Below are 17,743 nucleotides of genomic sequence, written 5' to 3'. Positions count from 1 at the left end.
GGGAGCCACAGTGACAGCAGACGACTCGAACCAGTGCCTTACATCTCTTGTGGTACGTAACAGCTGCAGGAGCTTATTAGACACGACAGCATAGTGCAGTCACCTGAGGGCCACAACGAAAATGGTAGACTTCAGAAGGCACTCGACGTTACTTGTGGTGTCACACAGTCGCCTGTGTCATCAGATGGAACAGCAGCTATTTGTCACCACAGAAACAGCAACTGACTGCAGTGCCCGACACCTGGACACAGCCACCGGACTGGACAGAGCGTGGCTGCTACTGGCGATCCGAGGCAACAGCAGCTGACTTGAGCCAGTCAGCAGCTGACTTGGGCCAGTAGTCGACATTGCAGTTACTGACAACTGCACGTAGCTGCCGGATGAATCAGTGCAGGACAGCTACTTGCGAGTCGTGGCGAAGACGGCTGACTCGAGCCACTAGTCGAGTGGCCACAGACAGGCCTGCGTGCGGCAACTACTTGCCAGCTGTGGCGACTGCAGCTCACTCGAGGCAGTAGTCGACGTCATCTGACAGCTGCATCTAGCCACCGGATTCGAAGCGCGAGGCAGTTATTTGCGAGCCGTGATGGCAGAGGCCGAATCGAGCCAGCAGTCGGCCCCACATGAGGTGACTGACAGCCGTGGAGAGGACAGCGGGGGGAAGCTACTTGCGAGCAGCGGCGACAGCGGCCGACTCGAGCCAGCGCTCGACGCCGCTGGTGACGTCCGGCAGGTCGAGGTGGTCCCTGGACGGCAGCTCGCGCAGGGGCGCCATCTCCAGCAGCCGGCCGTTGGCCAGCAGCGACCCCAGGCCGTTCTCCTTAGGGCACAGTCGCTCACGGCTGCCGCTGAACACTGCAATAACAGCACGCACGTTGAACTCACGTACAACTTGTTGAAATTCTGCTACAAATTGACTGCTTTGCATCTACCTCTTTCTCTGCTGCTATCAGTCCTGCAGTCCTCTTCAACAGATAGTCACAGGCAAAAGTTACAGCACTTATAAAGACTTATAGAACATACAGAAACTAATATATGATAAAGAGAAAATTTGAGAAACTGGATGCAAATAAAGTTTGGTATTAATGGATCAGTATGTGATGGGCACGTGAGGAGACCTTTAAGTGCTGTGGTATATGAAGTATTTAGTATCATGCTTTTACTTGGAATCTTTTATAATTGTGAGGCAAATAACTAGTATATACATTTCTAAAGAAATATAGGATATTTACCACAAGCAATTAAGTCCTTCTAGCGCCTGAAACGTTACTTTATGTGAATCCATTGAAATGTATCTTTATATGTTACCTGAAAGTAAACTATATAGCCTACTTGAGATAAAACTAGCAAAATGGAAAGTACATGCTGTATGACAGTTCACAGATCTCTTCCAGCCCACAGCTGAGCACTGTCAGCTGATAAAATCATGAACTGCAATGGGTTTTGCCAACTATGCGTAGCCAATGTGTGGATGACTGAGAGCAACGATGCCAGATAAAAAGCATTATAATGTTTAGAGGTCATATAGCGGCTGTCTCTGGAGCTTGCAGTGCAGCAAATAGTACAGCAGCAGAATCTCCGGGTGCAGAACAGCAATAAAATGTTACCAGCAGCAGCTTGCGATGTTGCTGGTGATGTCTTCTGCCGCACTGGGAATTCCCCCATTACCATGATCTGGTAAACGCAGTTGCATCGCTTGCTGTATTACCACACGACATTTAAAGTAACTGATCCCCATATCAGCAAATATTTTCTTCTGTTTTGGTCTTCACAGCAAGCAGTGTATCTGTTTAGGAAGTCACACCCGGCTGTTCGATAACAATACTTTATCGTTCGCTCAGGATGAAATAACGAATTTAAAGGGAATTAGCTGACGTTGAAATGTAAGTCGGCGTCCAGTAAGTCATGCCATACATTTTTCTCAGCCAACTTCGGCTGAAGAAATACGGGATTTGTGGAGGTACATCGTGGAATATTCCCTCTTCAGCCCCTGAAGTTCATGAAGTTCTGATAGGTGGCAGTGCTATACGTAATCTTGAAAATGGTGTCTGTAATGGAGGTGCGATGCAAGCAGAGAACTGTAATTGAGTTTTTTTTAACGGAAAACCAGAGTATCGCAGATATTCGTAGGGGCTTGTAGAAAGTCTACAGTGACCTGGCAGAGAACAAAAGCAGGGTGAGCCGTTGGGCGAGGCGTCTCTCATCATCGTAACGAGGTCGCAGAAACCTGCCTGATATTCTGCGTGCCAGCCGGGCGAACATTGCTGCGACTCCTGCTATCTTATAAAGTGGAGACACTCTCATTCGAAGTGATGCGAAGTATCGCATCAAACACCTCTCTGCTCAACTACATATCTCTGTTGCCAGTCCTGACACACTCGTTCCCTAGTTGTGGTACTCAAAGATGTGTGCCCGCTGGTTCCTCGCTGCCTAACAAAAGACCGTAAAGAGCAACAAAGGACCGTCGGTTTGACCCAATGAAGGATGCACTCCGCAGAAAACAGTACGTCGATGATGGGGAGGCTATTGATGCAGCAAGACAGAGATTATTTTTAAACACGACTTTGTAACAAAAAGAGTGTGGAATAAGACGGTGTATTGGAATAAAACCAATCTGCTTTCAGAAAAAGAATTTGTTGCATTAGTTCTTGAACATCGCTCGCATTTCCTCCTACGACAAATGGAAACGATCTTCTGTGGATTCAGTCACAAGGGACTCAGCAATCGACCACTCGTTCGGACATAACCCGGTTAGTTGTTAGTTTCCTACCGGTCGATAGAACGTACAAATTACAGTACACTCGCACTTGCTGACACAGGTGTTTCCCGTCTCGTCCTCCAGTTTTGATGCGTACTGCTCTCGTCTCTCCTCTGAGTAACGAATTCTTTCAAAAATCCCGGGACGACCTCGTAAATATTGACAACGCTGTACATTTCGCTGCTCCAGTTCATCAACCATACTGGCTGGAGCGCCGAACACCTCACTTCTGAATCGGCAGTACTGCGGTCTCTGAGATATTGGCTGTTTTAGTTGAGCCCAGAACGGACGGTACTCAGCGGTTTGAATTCATCTGTTGCCGTTCCTCACTGAATACTTACAGGCTGTAATTCCGTCTCTCGTCCTGCTGTCAGATGCTCCACTTAAAATTATTTCCAACATCAGCAATCCCATATAGATCACTTAGAGATGGTGTGGTATCCCTTAATGACTCCAAGGAGTATGAAAAGTGCTGGCATGTTCAGAAAGTATGTGTACTATATTTTTACATTTTTTATAAAAAGTTTATTTGAAAAAAATACGGATATTGTTGGTACACTTGTCGATTATATTTCCACGTAACCGTCATCCCGTTCACAGCATGTGGTGAACCGCGGAACAAGCTCCTTTGCGTCCTCGTCGAAGAACTCTCCCGCCAGCTGCTTCCCCTTCTTCAGAAGCTCTTTCTGCATCTGCTCGTCGGTGCTGAACATGTAATTCTATTCATGTGTGCCTACAGGGAGGTGAGAAGGTGATAATCAGAAGACGCTAAGGCGAGTGTGTACGGGGGGAGGGGTCAAAACAATCCCAGTTAAATGAGTCCAAGAGCGACTTGGAGCCTAAGGCTGTGTGAGGACGGGCGTTGTACAACACGTACACGTCTCTCGTCAAAATTTCCCTTTTTGCGCTTTTAATGCTCCTTTAGAGCTTTTTTTAGGGTCTCACAATATCATAGTGCATTGACGGCGTGTCACGGAAGCACAAATTTGAGCAAAATGATGCCTTTTCGGTCCCAAAACACTGGGACCATGACTTTTTGGCCTTATATTGTGATTCTAAATTTTTTGGCAGTTGGGGTAATGGTGACAGCAACTGTATTTTTGTCTCAGGCGTATAACAAGTAACTCACGTTTCGTCTCGTCACAGATGAGCTCAGAAAATCCTGACCTTTCAATCCAAGTTGCTCAAGAAACTCTCGGGCACTTCTGACCCGATTTTGCTTGTGCTGCTCTGTCAGCTGTTCCGGAACCCATCTTGTGCACGGTATCGCAGCGTTTCTCCAAGTTTCTCGTGTAAGAGAGTTCTGGCAAGTTGTGGAAATGTCGCAGAAATTTCATCCACTGCCAACCGGCGGTCTTCACGAACTGTTTCCTCGAATTTCGGCACCAACTTATCATTCAAAATGGAAGGTACTCCACTCCTTCGTTCGTCGTGAACATTTGTTATGCCTCCAGTAAACTGCCTACAACGTACTCGTTCTGTTGATAATATTCCCGGAAACCGTTTTGACACCCGAAAAAATTTCGGTAGGTACTATTCCTTCCGCGAGTAGGATCACAGAACGTTGCTCGTATTTGACAGGATTTCTTAGCGACATCCTTCACCCAATTGGACACAACGACATGTGTTTCCGTACTACCGTGTCGTCGCGATGCTCCCTCTGCGCAGGGGACCCCTCTTCTCCGCTCTGTGTTGCCAGCTTTTAAAAAACCAAAGCTCGTATGGTCACAGTCGACTTACTTTTTGAACTTGCCTAGTAGACCTCTTATTTCACACGGGAAATGGCAGAATGACTTTCTACTACTGTTACGCAATGGCATGAAGCGATGGGCACGTCTTATACAAGCAAAACGACTGCCTCAGTGCTGCACTCCTTTCCAAACGAAAAGGTCAGCTGGTTGTGGCAGTTAGTACAGTCTCGCATCATTCACAGGAAGGACAAGACGTCGTGGCAAACGTCGCTGAGATCGCAAACCGGATATCGAGCATGGAGCGATACGGAGGAAGAAAGACGATCTAGAAATAAGTGCGTGAAGTACTGTAACACACAAGTTCGCAGATCCTGCTCACACTGAGTTGCATGGGAAATTACTGCAACAGTTAGAAATCCTCGAGCGAGCGCGGAACTAAGGCATCATGTTTTCTCCAGCATTATCCTATGAGCAGGAACAATTTTTGATAATACAATTAAAACTAACGAACTCTAAAACAATTATCATATTTCGTTACAGCTAAGTAAATTTAGGTACTTTCTCGGCTCATTCATTTCATCTAGTTGCATGTTGTATATGAAACGGACCGAAGAGAAAGCAAAATTCGCCTTGTGCGAAATCCCATAACATGCTGAATTGGAGAGTCCAGGTGATAAATATTGTGCTATTAGAAAATATTCGTTTTATCAATACCATTCTGCCAAATAATATGTACATTAATGACACAGATTCAGTTAGATTTCCACAGGATAGAAGGGTAACTGAAAGGTCAATTAGGAAAGCAGATTCAGTGTCGTCAATACAGCTATCAAGCAATTCAGGAGGTTGTTTCACGATCTTCACACAGGGGAAAATGGAAAGCAATAGATGTTTGTAGAACATAAGACAACAGCCTGCAATTTCCATTCTGTTTGCCCTTAGTGCAAATTAATTTCAGCTAAGAGTAGATGAGCTTGACAAAACGACTTCGAAAATATTCCTGAATATCACTTACCAGTATACAAAAAACCGTACAACCAAAACCGCGTAAATGATGTGGTACAAAGCAGCAAAGAATGGATAGCAAAACAAATATGCAGGATGATAAAATTCCCTGTAGTTCCTTTACTAAATTAAATAGTATTATCAAAAGGAAGCAACTTATATGCCTGAAACAGGAAGTTTACAAACGTGTTATCAGTTAAGAGTTATGGTAATAGACATCACTATCTCTCGATAGGGAAACAGACTACTTTCTGTCTCTCGACAGGAAAACATACAAATACTCGCAGACCACGAAACAGTCCAGAGTGCGAGACATTACTGTGACTGTAATGAAAATGCAATGTAGATTAGTGGGTCGTTTCCAAATCAGTGGTTCGTAGATAGAGCTCTGAAGTTCTCTATTGCCTAAAGAATTTGTAACAGCAGTGACTCATAGGTTGACTGGCTGAGGCCAAAGGGTAGACACACAAACCCTGAAAACAAAACTTTTCTCAGACTAACTGAAATACGTTACACTGTACCTACTGGAGGTAACAAATAAAAACAACTCTAGCTGTATATGTTGCGATCCAGATGTACCCAGAATTTTTAATAAGTATCTCGGGGGTTGCAGAGGATATCTGTATGAAAATTACAAGACAGAGAGGAACCTGACACACATCAGTGCATAGAGAACAGACATGTTAGAACATGTAGACAAACTATATACTCCGTACTGCAGCATCAGATTAGTTGTCGCCTGCAGATATCAATGAGCAGGTTTCCCAAACAGGCTGTTGTCACTGCGCCCACCCAGATGACAGCAGCATCGACCTCGACGGACAGCACACATGTACTGACGCTTGCCATATGACATAAGGTTCCCATTTTGAGCACATGTAATGCGAGATAATAACTTTGAGGGATATTGTATACTGCCTCCATGACTTCTACCGTACAATTTACGACCGTCCTATGCAGTTACATAACGCACTAAAATATCTTGGACTATCGTTCGACCAGCGACTAACGTGGAAACGTGGAAACCATGCAACAGAAAGCCCACTATAAGGTAAAATTATTAACAGTACTAGCAGACCAGACTTGAGGTTTTCATCCCTCCACTATTCTCTACATCTAAAAAAACCTGATTCGACTCATCCTCTACTATACAAATGTTACATGGATCTATGGATCTATGGATCTGCACCCCACCATAGTTCTACAAGTCCCTCCAACTCTTCGAACACTATGTATTCTGTCTCACTCTCCTCATCCGTTTACCTTCCCCCACATGGATTCTCTTCCATCTCATCAAATTTCCACACCTCCTCACCCACATTGAACACCTCCGCATCTCATGTACTATCTGGAAACTAGATTCAAGTAACCCCTTGTCTCCCCTCTGATCACTAACCTGCTATGCTGTCACGCCTTCACAGACACAACCATTCGTCCCTACACCTATGTACACTCCATATCCTATTCCAACGTAACTTAAACCAACTCTCTCTCTCTCTCAGACAATGATATCCACCCAGAAATTTATTCCTCCTACAAAGTTTAACTCTTTGTCACCAATCCCACTCCACATCAGGGCACCTCTCTCCCTATCCCTCACCATTCATCCCTGTACCTTCTTCCTTGTTACCACTACCGTATCCATACACCAAATCCCTCCCCACACTCTACCTTTCCCAATTTCTGGCTTCCCACTATGCACCTGAACATCTACCACCATCACCATAGTTTTCCCTACCCCTCAGCACTATGTAACATATTCTCTCCTCCTGAAATACTTTTCTCGCAATGCAGGTCCTTCAGATTTTAAGCAAAAGGATAGTACTGCAGTGGTTTTTTCCCCTAGAAAAATTTCACCAGTCTGTAAAGTGTTTATATATATATATATATATATATATATATATATATATATATATCCTTTTTTAGATGTCCATCTATGATTTTTTTAAGTTCAAATAGTAAATCAGTCCCCATGTCCTTCAGCTCATCCTTGTTTGACAATGTCCTTGGCTGAAGAGCAGAACATTGTACCTCTGACAGCCCAGAATCCGCCCATATGGTGTGAGGAGAATGAAACAATAAAAGAAAAAGTCTCTCCACTGGTAAGTATTTATTTTCTGAAACTACAGAAATGCTCATGACTAACCCTGCACTTTCAACACAGGGACGTGTGACAACTGAGTCCACTTATACGTCAGTTTGGGTACATGGTACAGAGATCTCTAATGGAGACAGTTGAGCTAATAGTGCCGTTTGCTCCGGAGAGTGCTGGTTGGACTACGACCACATAGGTCTGTGCCTGCTGGGTGGGGGGAGTGGAGAGATAGTTGGGTGTTGGGGGGTGGGGGGGTGCGGAGGGGGGGGGGGCCGCTGGCATACCCACACGGTCACACCCAGACGTCGCCGTGGTTCATGGAGCCGAAGAACGCCGTGCGGCACCTGGCGGCGCACGTGCAGTAGAAACGCCTCTTCCCTGCAGCAGAGAGCCCCGCATGTAGAGCACAGCAGCTGAAACACTGTGGCGCACCAGCTCCCCGCAATCTGCTCCACAAGTAACTTACCACAAACGGCGCAGATAATCTGATGTCGCCAAAACACACGGCTGCTTCCACAGTCGGTAAATTTACATATATTCCCTAGTAATCAGAGGCAACACGTAACCATTCTTACACAGGAATATCCCGACACATTGTCAGAAACTAACGTGGACATTTAGTGACCCTATTTTTTGCATTTGGATCGAAATTTTCTTTAGTTTTTATTTACTAGTTTATTTAATTTATTAATTATTTTATTGTTACTATTTTTCGTTCAACTCACCTCTGAATTATAATAATCTACTTCTGTTCCTTGTTACGTTTAGTCTAGTTTTTCTTCATTTTCTCTGAGTGGCCATTTTTACATTCCGCCTTTCTCAAGAGTGTTCGGTCTTCCAATTCCTTTATTTCATTGATGGTATTGCTATTTTCTCTCTGTTGCGTATTGCCTTTGACTTCATGTTAATTTCCTCCTTAGCCTCCTTCAGTCCTCTGAGCAAGTTGATTTTGATATTCTTGTTTTCTGCATAGTACAGGATTCTCTCATATTTTCTCTTTGGTCAATTCATTTTGGATAAATTGCAGCATCGGTCGTAAATATTGAAATCCTGTATTTTACAGATCGATTTCGCACACTGTGTGACTATCTTCATTGTTAAAAATACGTAAGAACCGTCAGACATCAGGATCTTAACACAAATGTGGTCCTCTTTATAACCACCATAAAAAATACAGAAACATAAAATATATACAAATATACAGATTCTCGTACATACCAATTATTCTAACCCTATAGGTCCACGTAATAATAGCACAACATTCTCTATGAGGTGGCACATGTGCTGTGATGATTATTTCCAAGGGATGTCTTCACTTTTACTGCTTGCAGTAATTTTTAAATTTACTTAAGAGCCTACCTTGTAACCTTATCAGTTGCCAATCCAACGTATAGTGATTTTGTAGCTCACACAGCTAACCATATAATCTCAGTATAGAAACACAAGCATCCCAGTGCTCCCTACGTTCCAACACTCAGACATCAGATATGACAAATACCAGACAGTAGAGAGCTCATTGCCTATCGATACAGCGTTTTATCGATCCCGATATTTGTTGTCACACTGGTCACGTGTTCAGAATCGGTGAGATGAGGTGGGCCATATTTAGTCCCATGCAGGGTCTCAACAGCGACTAGCGCCCGAGAGTACAGACGTACTGTTTGGTTGGGCACACACTATCGTGGGGCCACGCCATGTACCTTCAGTCAGGAATTGGGCTTGTTTACAGTAGGACGAGTAGACACACGGCCGAAACGACGCAGTATCTAGCATCACGAGCTGTCAGCACGGTGACCACTGCCTTGGAATCGCAGCAGAGAGAGGCGCGCCGACTGTTGCGTGCCCAACGTAGCAACACTGGACACAGGAGTGTTGCCACATCGTCTTTTCAGGCAAGTCACCGTCCTGCACACGGCACTGCGATGTAGGTATCTGTGTCTGTATGTAAAGACTGCGCACAAATCTGACGTTGCCAGACCGTGTTCGACATCGCCATACGGGCCCACCACCTGTCATGGTGGTATGTGGTGTCGCTGAGTACACAACACGATCGCCTCTGGTTCGCGCAGCTCGAAATTTACACAGCACCACATTTCTGATGTCTTAAGCTCGCTGACTGTGCCTCATCTTCGAGGTCTCAAAAAAGTAAGGGCAGGTTCGCATGTTACCTAGACTGCCTTTACCTGTCTCGATAGAGAAGGTGTACAACTGTTGTACTGGGCAGTACAGTCTCCATATCTTTTATGGCTTTCCCATAGACAGCTACAACACCACTCCCCAGATACTACACTTGATGCACTCTGGCACAGCATTGGAATAGCATGAATTACATACCTATGACTATCATCCAAACCAGGTTTGGATCGAGTCATTGCTCAGCATGAGTAGAGATATTGTCAGCAATGTTCACACGTCTATTCAGTACATTTCGCACCACGTATGCACCAATACCACCTCCAAATGTAACCATGAATTATTCTTCTTCTATACTCTATAAGTGAAGTTTTCGTATTTTCAATCCTTCTTGCTGTAGCAGTTCAGTGCTATACAAATATTCTGGTTTCGTCACTGTATTGTTGTGTCTGAGCTTGGCACTCACTGAGACTAATTTTTTTTAGATACTTCAACTTAACTGAAATGCTGTTTCTATCTATTTGTATCCTCTTTCTTTCAATGCAATAGTTGGCAACCTTTTTAGGTATGTATTCCCACTGTTAGACAAACTTGTGTGCACTGTTAATTATGCCACACTTCAAGAAACAACGCACCACAAAGGAATCATCCGAATGGGTTGGCAATCGGTGGATGTATTATAGATGTACAGACAAACAAAAATATTACAATTTCAGAAAAATTGAATGATTTATTCGCCGGCCGCGGTGGTCTAGCGGTTCTAGGCGCTCAGTCCGGAACAGCGCGACTGCTACGGCCGCAGGTTCGAATCCTGCCTCGGGCATGGATGTGTGTGATGTCCTTAGGTTAGTTAGGTTTAAGTAGTTCTAAGTTCTAGGGGACTGATGACCACAGATGTTAAGTCCCATAGTGCTCAGAGCCATTTGAACCATTTTTTGATTTATTCAAGAGAAACAGTTCCATAAATTAAGGATGTGGTGTCACCGCCAGACACCACACTTGCTAGGTGGTAGCCTTTAAATCGGCCGCGGTCCGTTAGTATACGTCGGACACGCGTGTCGCCACTATCAGTGATTGCAGACCGAGCGCCGCCACACGGTAGGTCTAGAGAGACTCCCTAGCACTCGCCCCAGTTGTACATCCGACTTTGCTAGCGATGGTTCACTGACTACATACGCTCTCATTTGCAGAGACGATAGTTAGCATAGCCTTCAGCTACGTCATTTGCTACGACCTAGCAAGGCGCCATATTCAGTTACTATTCTGAACAGACAATATTGTGAATCATGTACCGTCAAGAGCGACGTTCATCATTAATCGATTAAAGTTAAGTATGAAACTAATTACGTCCGCTTTGTGAATTCTCATTCCTTGTCATGTTCCAGACTTCACGTCAGTACAGTACTTCCCTCCTCACGCCAGCCTGCGTGACTTAAAACGCGTGCGTTTCGGCCTCCTCTAGTAACACGGTGTTGGCTCTTCTGCCAACCCAACAAAGGAAGTCAGCAAAGCGTTGGTCCACCTCTGGCCCTTATGCAAGCAGTTATTCGGCTTAGCATTGATTGATAGAGCTGCTGGAGCCCTCCTCAGGGCATTGCTCGTAACGCTCCAAACGTTCTCAGTTGGAAAGAGATCTGGCGACTTTACTGGCCAAGGTAGGGTTTGGCAAGGAGAAGGACAAGCAGTATCTCGCCATGTGTGGGCGGGCATTACCTTGCCGATGTGTGAGCCCAGGGTTGCTTGCCGTGAAGGGCAACTAAACGGTGCGTAGAATATCACTGTGCTGTAAGAGTGGCGCAGATAACAACGAAGTGGGTCCTCCTAGGAAGTGAAACGGCATCGCAGACCATCACTCCTTGTTCTCGGACTATAAGGCAGGTGACAGTCAGGCTGGTATCGTACCGCTGTCCGGGGTGTCTCCAGATACGTCTTTCGCCTGGAACCGTAATGGCTGGAGTGGAACTGTCTTCAGTGATGAGCCCCACTTTGAAATGAGCCCCGATGACAAGCGAAGACATGACAGGAAACGCTCCAGACAGCCGTGGGATACCAGCCTGTCTAACACCTGCCTTACGGTCCGGCAACCAGGAGTGATGGTCTTCTTTTCGTAGCAGGACCCCCTCGGTTGTCATCCGTGGCTCCTGGCACCATTACCACACAGAGATACGTCGACAACATTCTACGCCCTGTTTTGGCGTCCTACATTTACATCTACATCTACGTGGATACTGTGCAAATCACATTTAAGTGCCTGGCACTCCACCGCAAGCCATCCTGGGCTTACATTTCACCAACGTAATGTCGTTTCACGTGTGGCGGGACCTGCTACTGCTTGTCTTCGTGCTCGAAAAACCCTCCTCTTGCCAGCAAGGTCGCTGGATCTCTCTTCAATTTAAAACATTTGGAGCGCTATGTACAGATCCCTCCAACAGTCTACGCACCAATCGGACATAATTTGGCACGATATCCCTCACGAGGACATTCAGAAACTGCATCAAGCAACACCAACCCGAATAACTGCTTGCACAAAGGCCACAGATGACCCACACGTTATTGACTTTCTCAATTTGTGAAACTCTTTCTCTTGAATAAATTATCCATTTTTTTTTTTTGGAACTATAGTCATTTGCTTATGTGTACATGTACTTCACATCTATCTATTTCCTCTTGAATAAATAATCCAGTTTTCTGCAATTGTTTAGCTGTACGTATAGTTCCATTCCGACAATTCGTTCGTGGCGTGTCGGTTTCTTTCTGTCTTTTTTTTGAGAGTGTATTTCTACTGGGTCAGTTTTAGTTGTACGTCATCGTAAGATACGTGTAATACTGACTTTTCAGCAATCTACTGATGCATTTCAATGTGTATCTTAACTCTTCCCTGTGCCATCTGCCAATATTTTCATATCAGATGCAAGTGAGACGGTATCGAACCTTATTAGATTTTCTTGTTATTACACATTTCTTCCTTCTATTTCTCATTTTCTTTGTCCGTTTCCTGAGCTCTTTCTGTTAGTACTATTATTTTTATTTTTTTTGGTAATATAACATTTTTGATACATTCATTTTTAATACGAATTTTTTTATTATTTACCAAGCTTATAAATTCACATTGTTGTTGAGTGAAATTTTTTGTGGATGAATTTAATATTTAAGAACACAACCAAATCTGAAAGAAGAAAAAGAAAACAATTCTAAGACAAAACAATAAAAAAAATATATAATTGTAGGAGTTTACCTAATGCTATAAATGCAAATAATGAGAAAGGAAGAGGGACGACTTTGATCACTGTCCATCACTAAAAGTTACACTAGCATTTGTCTTGAATTATGCAGAAATCATAAGCTTAAAATGAGGACAACTGTATCCCAACAAGGGACCATATTGTCTTTTCATGAACAGCTTTTGTCGTTTCGAAATCGTTTTACTGAGTTAAAACTAGAACAATGGGACTTAATTAAGTTATATGGATAGCGCCAACTATTACTATTCAGTGAATTACACTGCTGAATTAATTTAAATTTGGGATTCATTTTTTAAATTTGTTATCTATTATTAACAGCCTTCGGTTGTTAACAACTACTACTGATAAAAAAGTCCTCTATTTTGTGTTCACTGTGTGGATTCTGATGTTTAGTTAAAAAAGATTAAATTGTCAACGCTAAATATTATTTGTGAACTGTTGCAGCGTGATGCCACTGTACTAACTCCTAGTTTCTTAAACAGAGGTACACCTGAGCTCCGCTTTTGGCCTGGGAAACAATCTTTGAGTCTGAACCCTAATTTCTCTAAAATTTGTGTGTCATTAAAAGTGCTGGCTACGGGGAAGTTTCCCTCCTCTTGAAAGTATTTAGCGTTTTCATTGGTGATTTCTAGAAGGTTCTGAGAGTCATTGAGAGAATATTGTATTTTGGTGAAAAATGCTGTTTGTGTAGAAATAGAGGGATTCTTTGCTGAAGTGTGCAGTTAAATACGCTCTGTCTCTGATGTCGCATGCGCTCAATAGACATGTGGGAAATGTTACTTCTAGTGGGCAATTCTGCTCTCATAATTACTACTTGTCTTAGGATTCCACGTGACAAATCAGACCATATGAGATTTGTTGGGGAAAGCTGATAAAAGCAACACGTATCGGTGCTCCTCTTGTGCTGAGTGTAGTACCTGAGAAGTAAAGCCAGATGCATTCAGCTTGTGCAGGAGCTCGTGACGTGCGCTCCCCACCACAGATCCCCTTTAACCGTTACACCAGCTCATGCTCCACCAACCACGTTACCATAGTGAGATAGCTGCCTACCATCGAGGATATAATTGTGTGAAATCGACTAGGTTCGTAGGAGGCCGGAGGATGGGGAGGAATTCGTCGTGATTTCTGCCAATACTGGGACACATCATTGGGACTGTAGCCATGGTATCTGACTTTGTCAGGTACCTAACTGGTGATGTTCTGTTAGTGAAATGTAGCTCCTAATCGCCGCGCAAAATTCAGTTCCAGTTCGTTCAAAATGTTCACGCTTGCAGATGTTCTACTAAATCGTACAGACGCGTTATCAGGTAGCCTGCATAGTGTCTTACTGTGTTATGGTGCAATTAAGACTCACAAGGAATCCCTATCGTCTACATAGACATGTTCGATTTCCTCCAAATATACACAACATTAATTTCCTAAAGAAGTACGGTACAATTCTCAGAAACACTTAAGAAAATCAACACCAAAAATTTACGAGCGCTCTGACATATATAAAAACGTCCATCTACTTAATACAGCCGTCCGAAATTACGTGTGTAGCGTTCTGTGGTTGCAATCTTGACATTGCTAAAATCAACTCCAAAAATTTGAGAGCGCCGTTATATATAAAAATCTTCCACCTATGTAATACAGCCGGCCGTTACTACGTGCGTAGCGATCTGTTATAACCTCGACGTAGCTTGTTCGATTTTCGCTAGTTGCAGCTTTTTTAGTTTTTTTGCATTCAGTACGTATACCAAATTTTGATATTAATTAACAAATATTTTATCATATCCTTTAATAAAAACTTTGCTTTCAGTTACAAATTACATAAAATGTGGGCATTCATAATTTAAAATATGCTGCATAAATTCGAAACCCCTCAAATAAAAACAGATCACAAATAAATAAAAAAAAAATATATATATATATATATATATGTGTGTGTGTGTATGTGTGTGTGTGTGTGTGTGTGTGTGTGTGCGGGTGGGTGGGTAACACATTTTTTTTATTTATTTGTGATCTGTTTATATATATATATATATATATATATATATATATATATATATATATATATATATCTGTGTGTGTGTGTGTGTGTGTGTGTGTGTGTGAGAGAGAGAGAGAGAGAGAGAGAGAGAGAGAGAGAGAGAGAGAGAGAAGAGAGTTATCAGCAGAAACAAAACCGGCGCTCAACGGATCGGAGCGTCGAATGTCAGATCACTTAATCGGGCAGGTAGGTTAGAAAATTTAAAAAAGGAAATGGACAGGTTAAATTTAGAAATAGGGGGAATTAGTGAAGTTCGCTGGCAGGAGGAACAAGACTTCTGGTCAAGTGAATATAGGGTTATAAATACAAAATCAAATAGGGGTAATACAGGAGTGGGTTTAATACTGAATAAAAAAGTAGGAGCGCGAACAGCACAGTGAACGCGTTAGTGTAGCCAAGATAGACACGAAGCCCACACCTGCCACAGTAGTATAAGTTTACATGCCAACTAGCTCCACAGATGACGAGGAAATTGAAGAAATGTATGATGAGATAAAAGAAATTATTCAGATAGTGAAGGGAGACGTAAAAGTTAATAGTCATTTGGGGCAGGAATTCGATAGTAGGAAAAGGAAGCGAAGGAAACGTAGTAGGCGAATATGGATTGGGGCTAAGAAATGAAAGAGGAAACCGCCTGGTAGAATTTGGCGCAGAGCATAACTTAATCATAGCTAGCACTGGAAGGTTTCAGGTGGATTATATAATGGCAAGACAGAGATTTAGGAACCAGGTTTTAAATTGTAAGATATTTCCAGGGGCAGATGTAGACACTCTGACCACAATCAATTGGTTATGAACTGTAGATTAAAACTGAAGAAACTGCAAAAAAGCAGGAATTTAAGGAGACGGGACCTGGATAAACTTAAAGAACCAGAGGTTGTAGAGAGCTTCAGAGAGAGCATTAGGGAATGATTGACAAGAACTGGGGAAAGAAATACAGCAGGAGAAGAATGGGTAGCTTTGAGGGATGAAGTAGTGAAGGCAGCAGAGGATCAAGTTGGTAAAAAGATGAGCGAAAGTAGAAATCCTTGGATAACAGAAGAGATATTGAGTACAATCCATGAAAGGAGAAAATATGAAAATGCAGTAAATGAAGCAGCCAAAAAGGAATAAAAACGTCTCAAAAATGCGCTCGACAGGAAGTGCAAAATGACTAAGCAGGGATGGCCAGAGGACAAATGTAAGGATGTAGAGGCATATATCATTAGGGGTAAGATAGATATTACCTACAGGAACATTAAGGATACCTTTGGAGACAAGAGAACTACTTGTATGAAGATCAAGAGGTCAGATAGAAAACAAGTACTAAGTACTGATTAAAAACAGTTTTGGTTGCAATTTTAGTTTTTTTTATTTTTCAACGACGCGTTTCGCCTTATTTAGGCATCTTCAGGTTATATTTTCTAGATGGACGCGAGAGGCACCAAGATCTGCATAACTTGTTCCCTTTCACAGGATCGAGTAACACAGTAAGATGGGGGCTCAGGTAGTAAGCGTTATTGCTCGCTCCTGTAAACGGCAACACGATATGCAGATCTTGGTGCCTCTTGCGTCCATCTAAAAGAGATAAACTGCAGATGCCTAAATAAGGCGAAACGTGTCGTTGAAAAATAAAAAACTAAAATTGCAACCAAGACTGTTTTTAAGCAATATTGTTAAGCACTGGTTTTCTGTGTGCCACATATGGACTGGAAGAATTTCACAAGAAGGGAAACCAAAAAGGTGGAAGGATTACATAGAGGGTCTATACAAGGATGATGTACTTGAGGGCAATATTATGAAAATGGAAGAGGACGTAAATGAAGATGAAATGGGAGATATGAAGAATTTGACAGAGTACTGAACGGCAGTAGGCAACATTCCTTTAGAACTACTGATAACCTTGGGAGAGCTAGCCTTGACAAAACTGGTGAGCAAAATGTATGAGACAGGTGAAATACCCTCAAACTTCAAGAAGAATATAACAATTCCAATCCCAAAGGAAGCAGATGTTGACAGGTGCGAAAATTACCGAACTATCAGTTTAATAAATTACGGCTGCAAAATACTACCACGAATTCCTTACAGAAGAATGGCAAAACTGGTAGAAGCCAACCTTAGGGACGATCAGTTTGGATTCCGTAGAACTATTAGACACGTGTAGCAATACTGACCCTATGACTTACTTAGAAGATAGATTAATGAAAGGCAAAACTACGTTTTAGCATTCGCAGAGTTAGAGGAAGCTTTTGACAATGTTGACTGGAATACTCTCTTTCAAATTCTGGAGGTGGCAGGGCTAAAATACAGGGAGCGAAAGGCTATTTACAATTTGTACAGAAACCAGATGGCAGTTATAAGAGTCGAGGGCCATGAAAGGGAACCAGTGGTTGGGAAGGGAGTGAGACAGGGTTGTAGCCTATCTCCGATGTTATTCGATCTGTGTACTGAGCAAGGAGTAAAGAAAAAAAAAGAAAAGTTCGAAGTAGGAATTAAAATCCATGGAGAAGAAATAAAAACGCCGAAGTTTGCCGATGACATCGTAATTCTGTCAGACAGCAAAGGACCTAGAAGAGCAGTTGAACGGAATGGACAGTGTCTTGAAAGGAGGATAAAAGATGAACATCAACAAAAGCAATACGAGGATACTGGAATGTAGTCGAATTAAATCAGGTGATGCTGAGGGAAATAGATTAGGAAATAACGACACTTCCAGTAGTTGATGAGTTTTGCTTTTTGGGGAGCAAAATAACTGATCATGGTCGGATTAGAGACGACATAAATGCACACAGGCAATGGCAAGGGAAG

At 42.9% G+C, this 17,743-nt stretch overlaps 1 protein-coding gene across 1 annotated transcript in view; it reads right to left on the bottom strand.

The window, feature by feature from the left end:
• Positions 1-250: 250 nt before the first annotated feature.
• LOC124545532 (popeye domain-containing protein 3-like) overlaps positions 251-17,743 on the bottom strand; it is a 124,386-nt gene continuing 106,893 nt past the window's right edge. The window contains exon 8 of the mRNA XM_047124479.1: positions 251-855. Within this exon, the coding sequence (XP_046980435.1) occupies positions 665-855 (191 nt within the window). The 3' untranslated portion in view covers positions 251-664. The remainder of the gene's footprint in view (positions 856-17,743) is intronic.

Source organism: Schistocerca americana, chromosome 8 (genome assembly GCF_021461395.2).
Source record: "Schistocerca americana isolate TAMUIC-IGC-003095 chromosome 8, iqSchAmer2.1, whole genome shotgun sequence".
Lineage (NCBI taxonomy): Eukaryota > Metazoa > Arthropoda > Insecta > Orthoptera > Acrididae > Schistocerca > Schistocerca americana.
The sequence above is the reverse complement of the archived record's forward strand: the minus strand, read 5'-3'. Positions and strand labels throughout refer to the sequence as shown.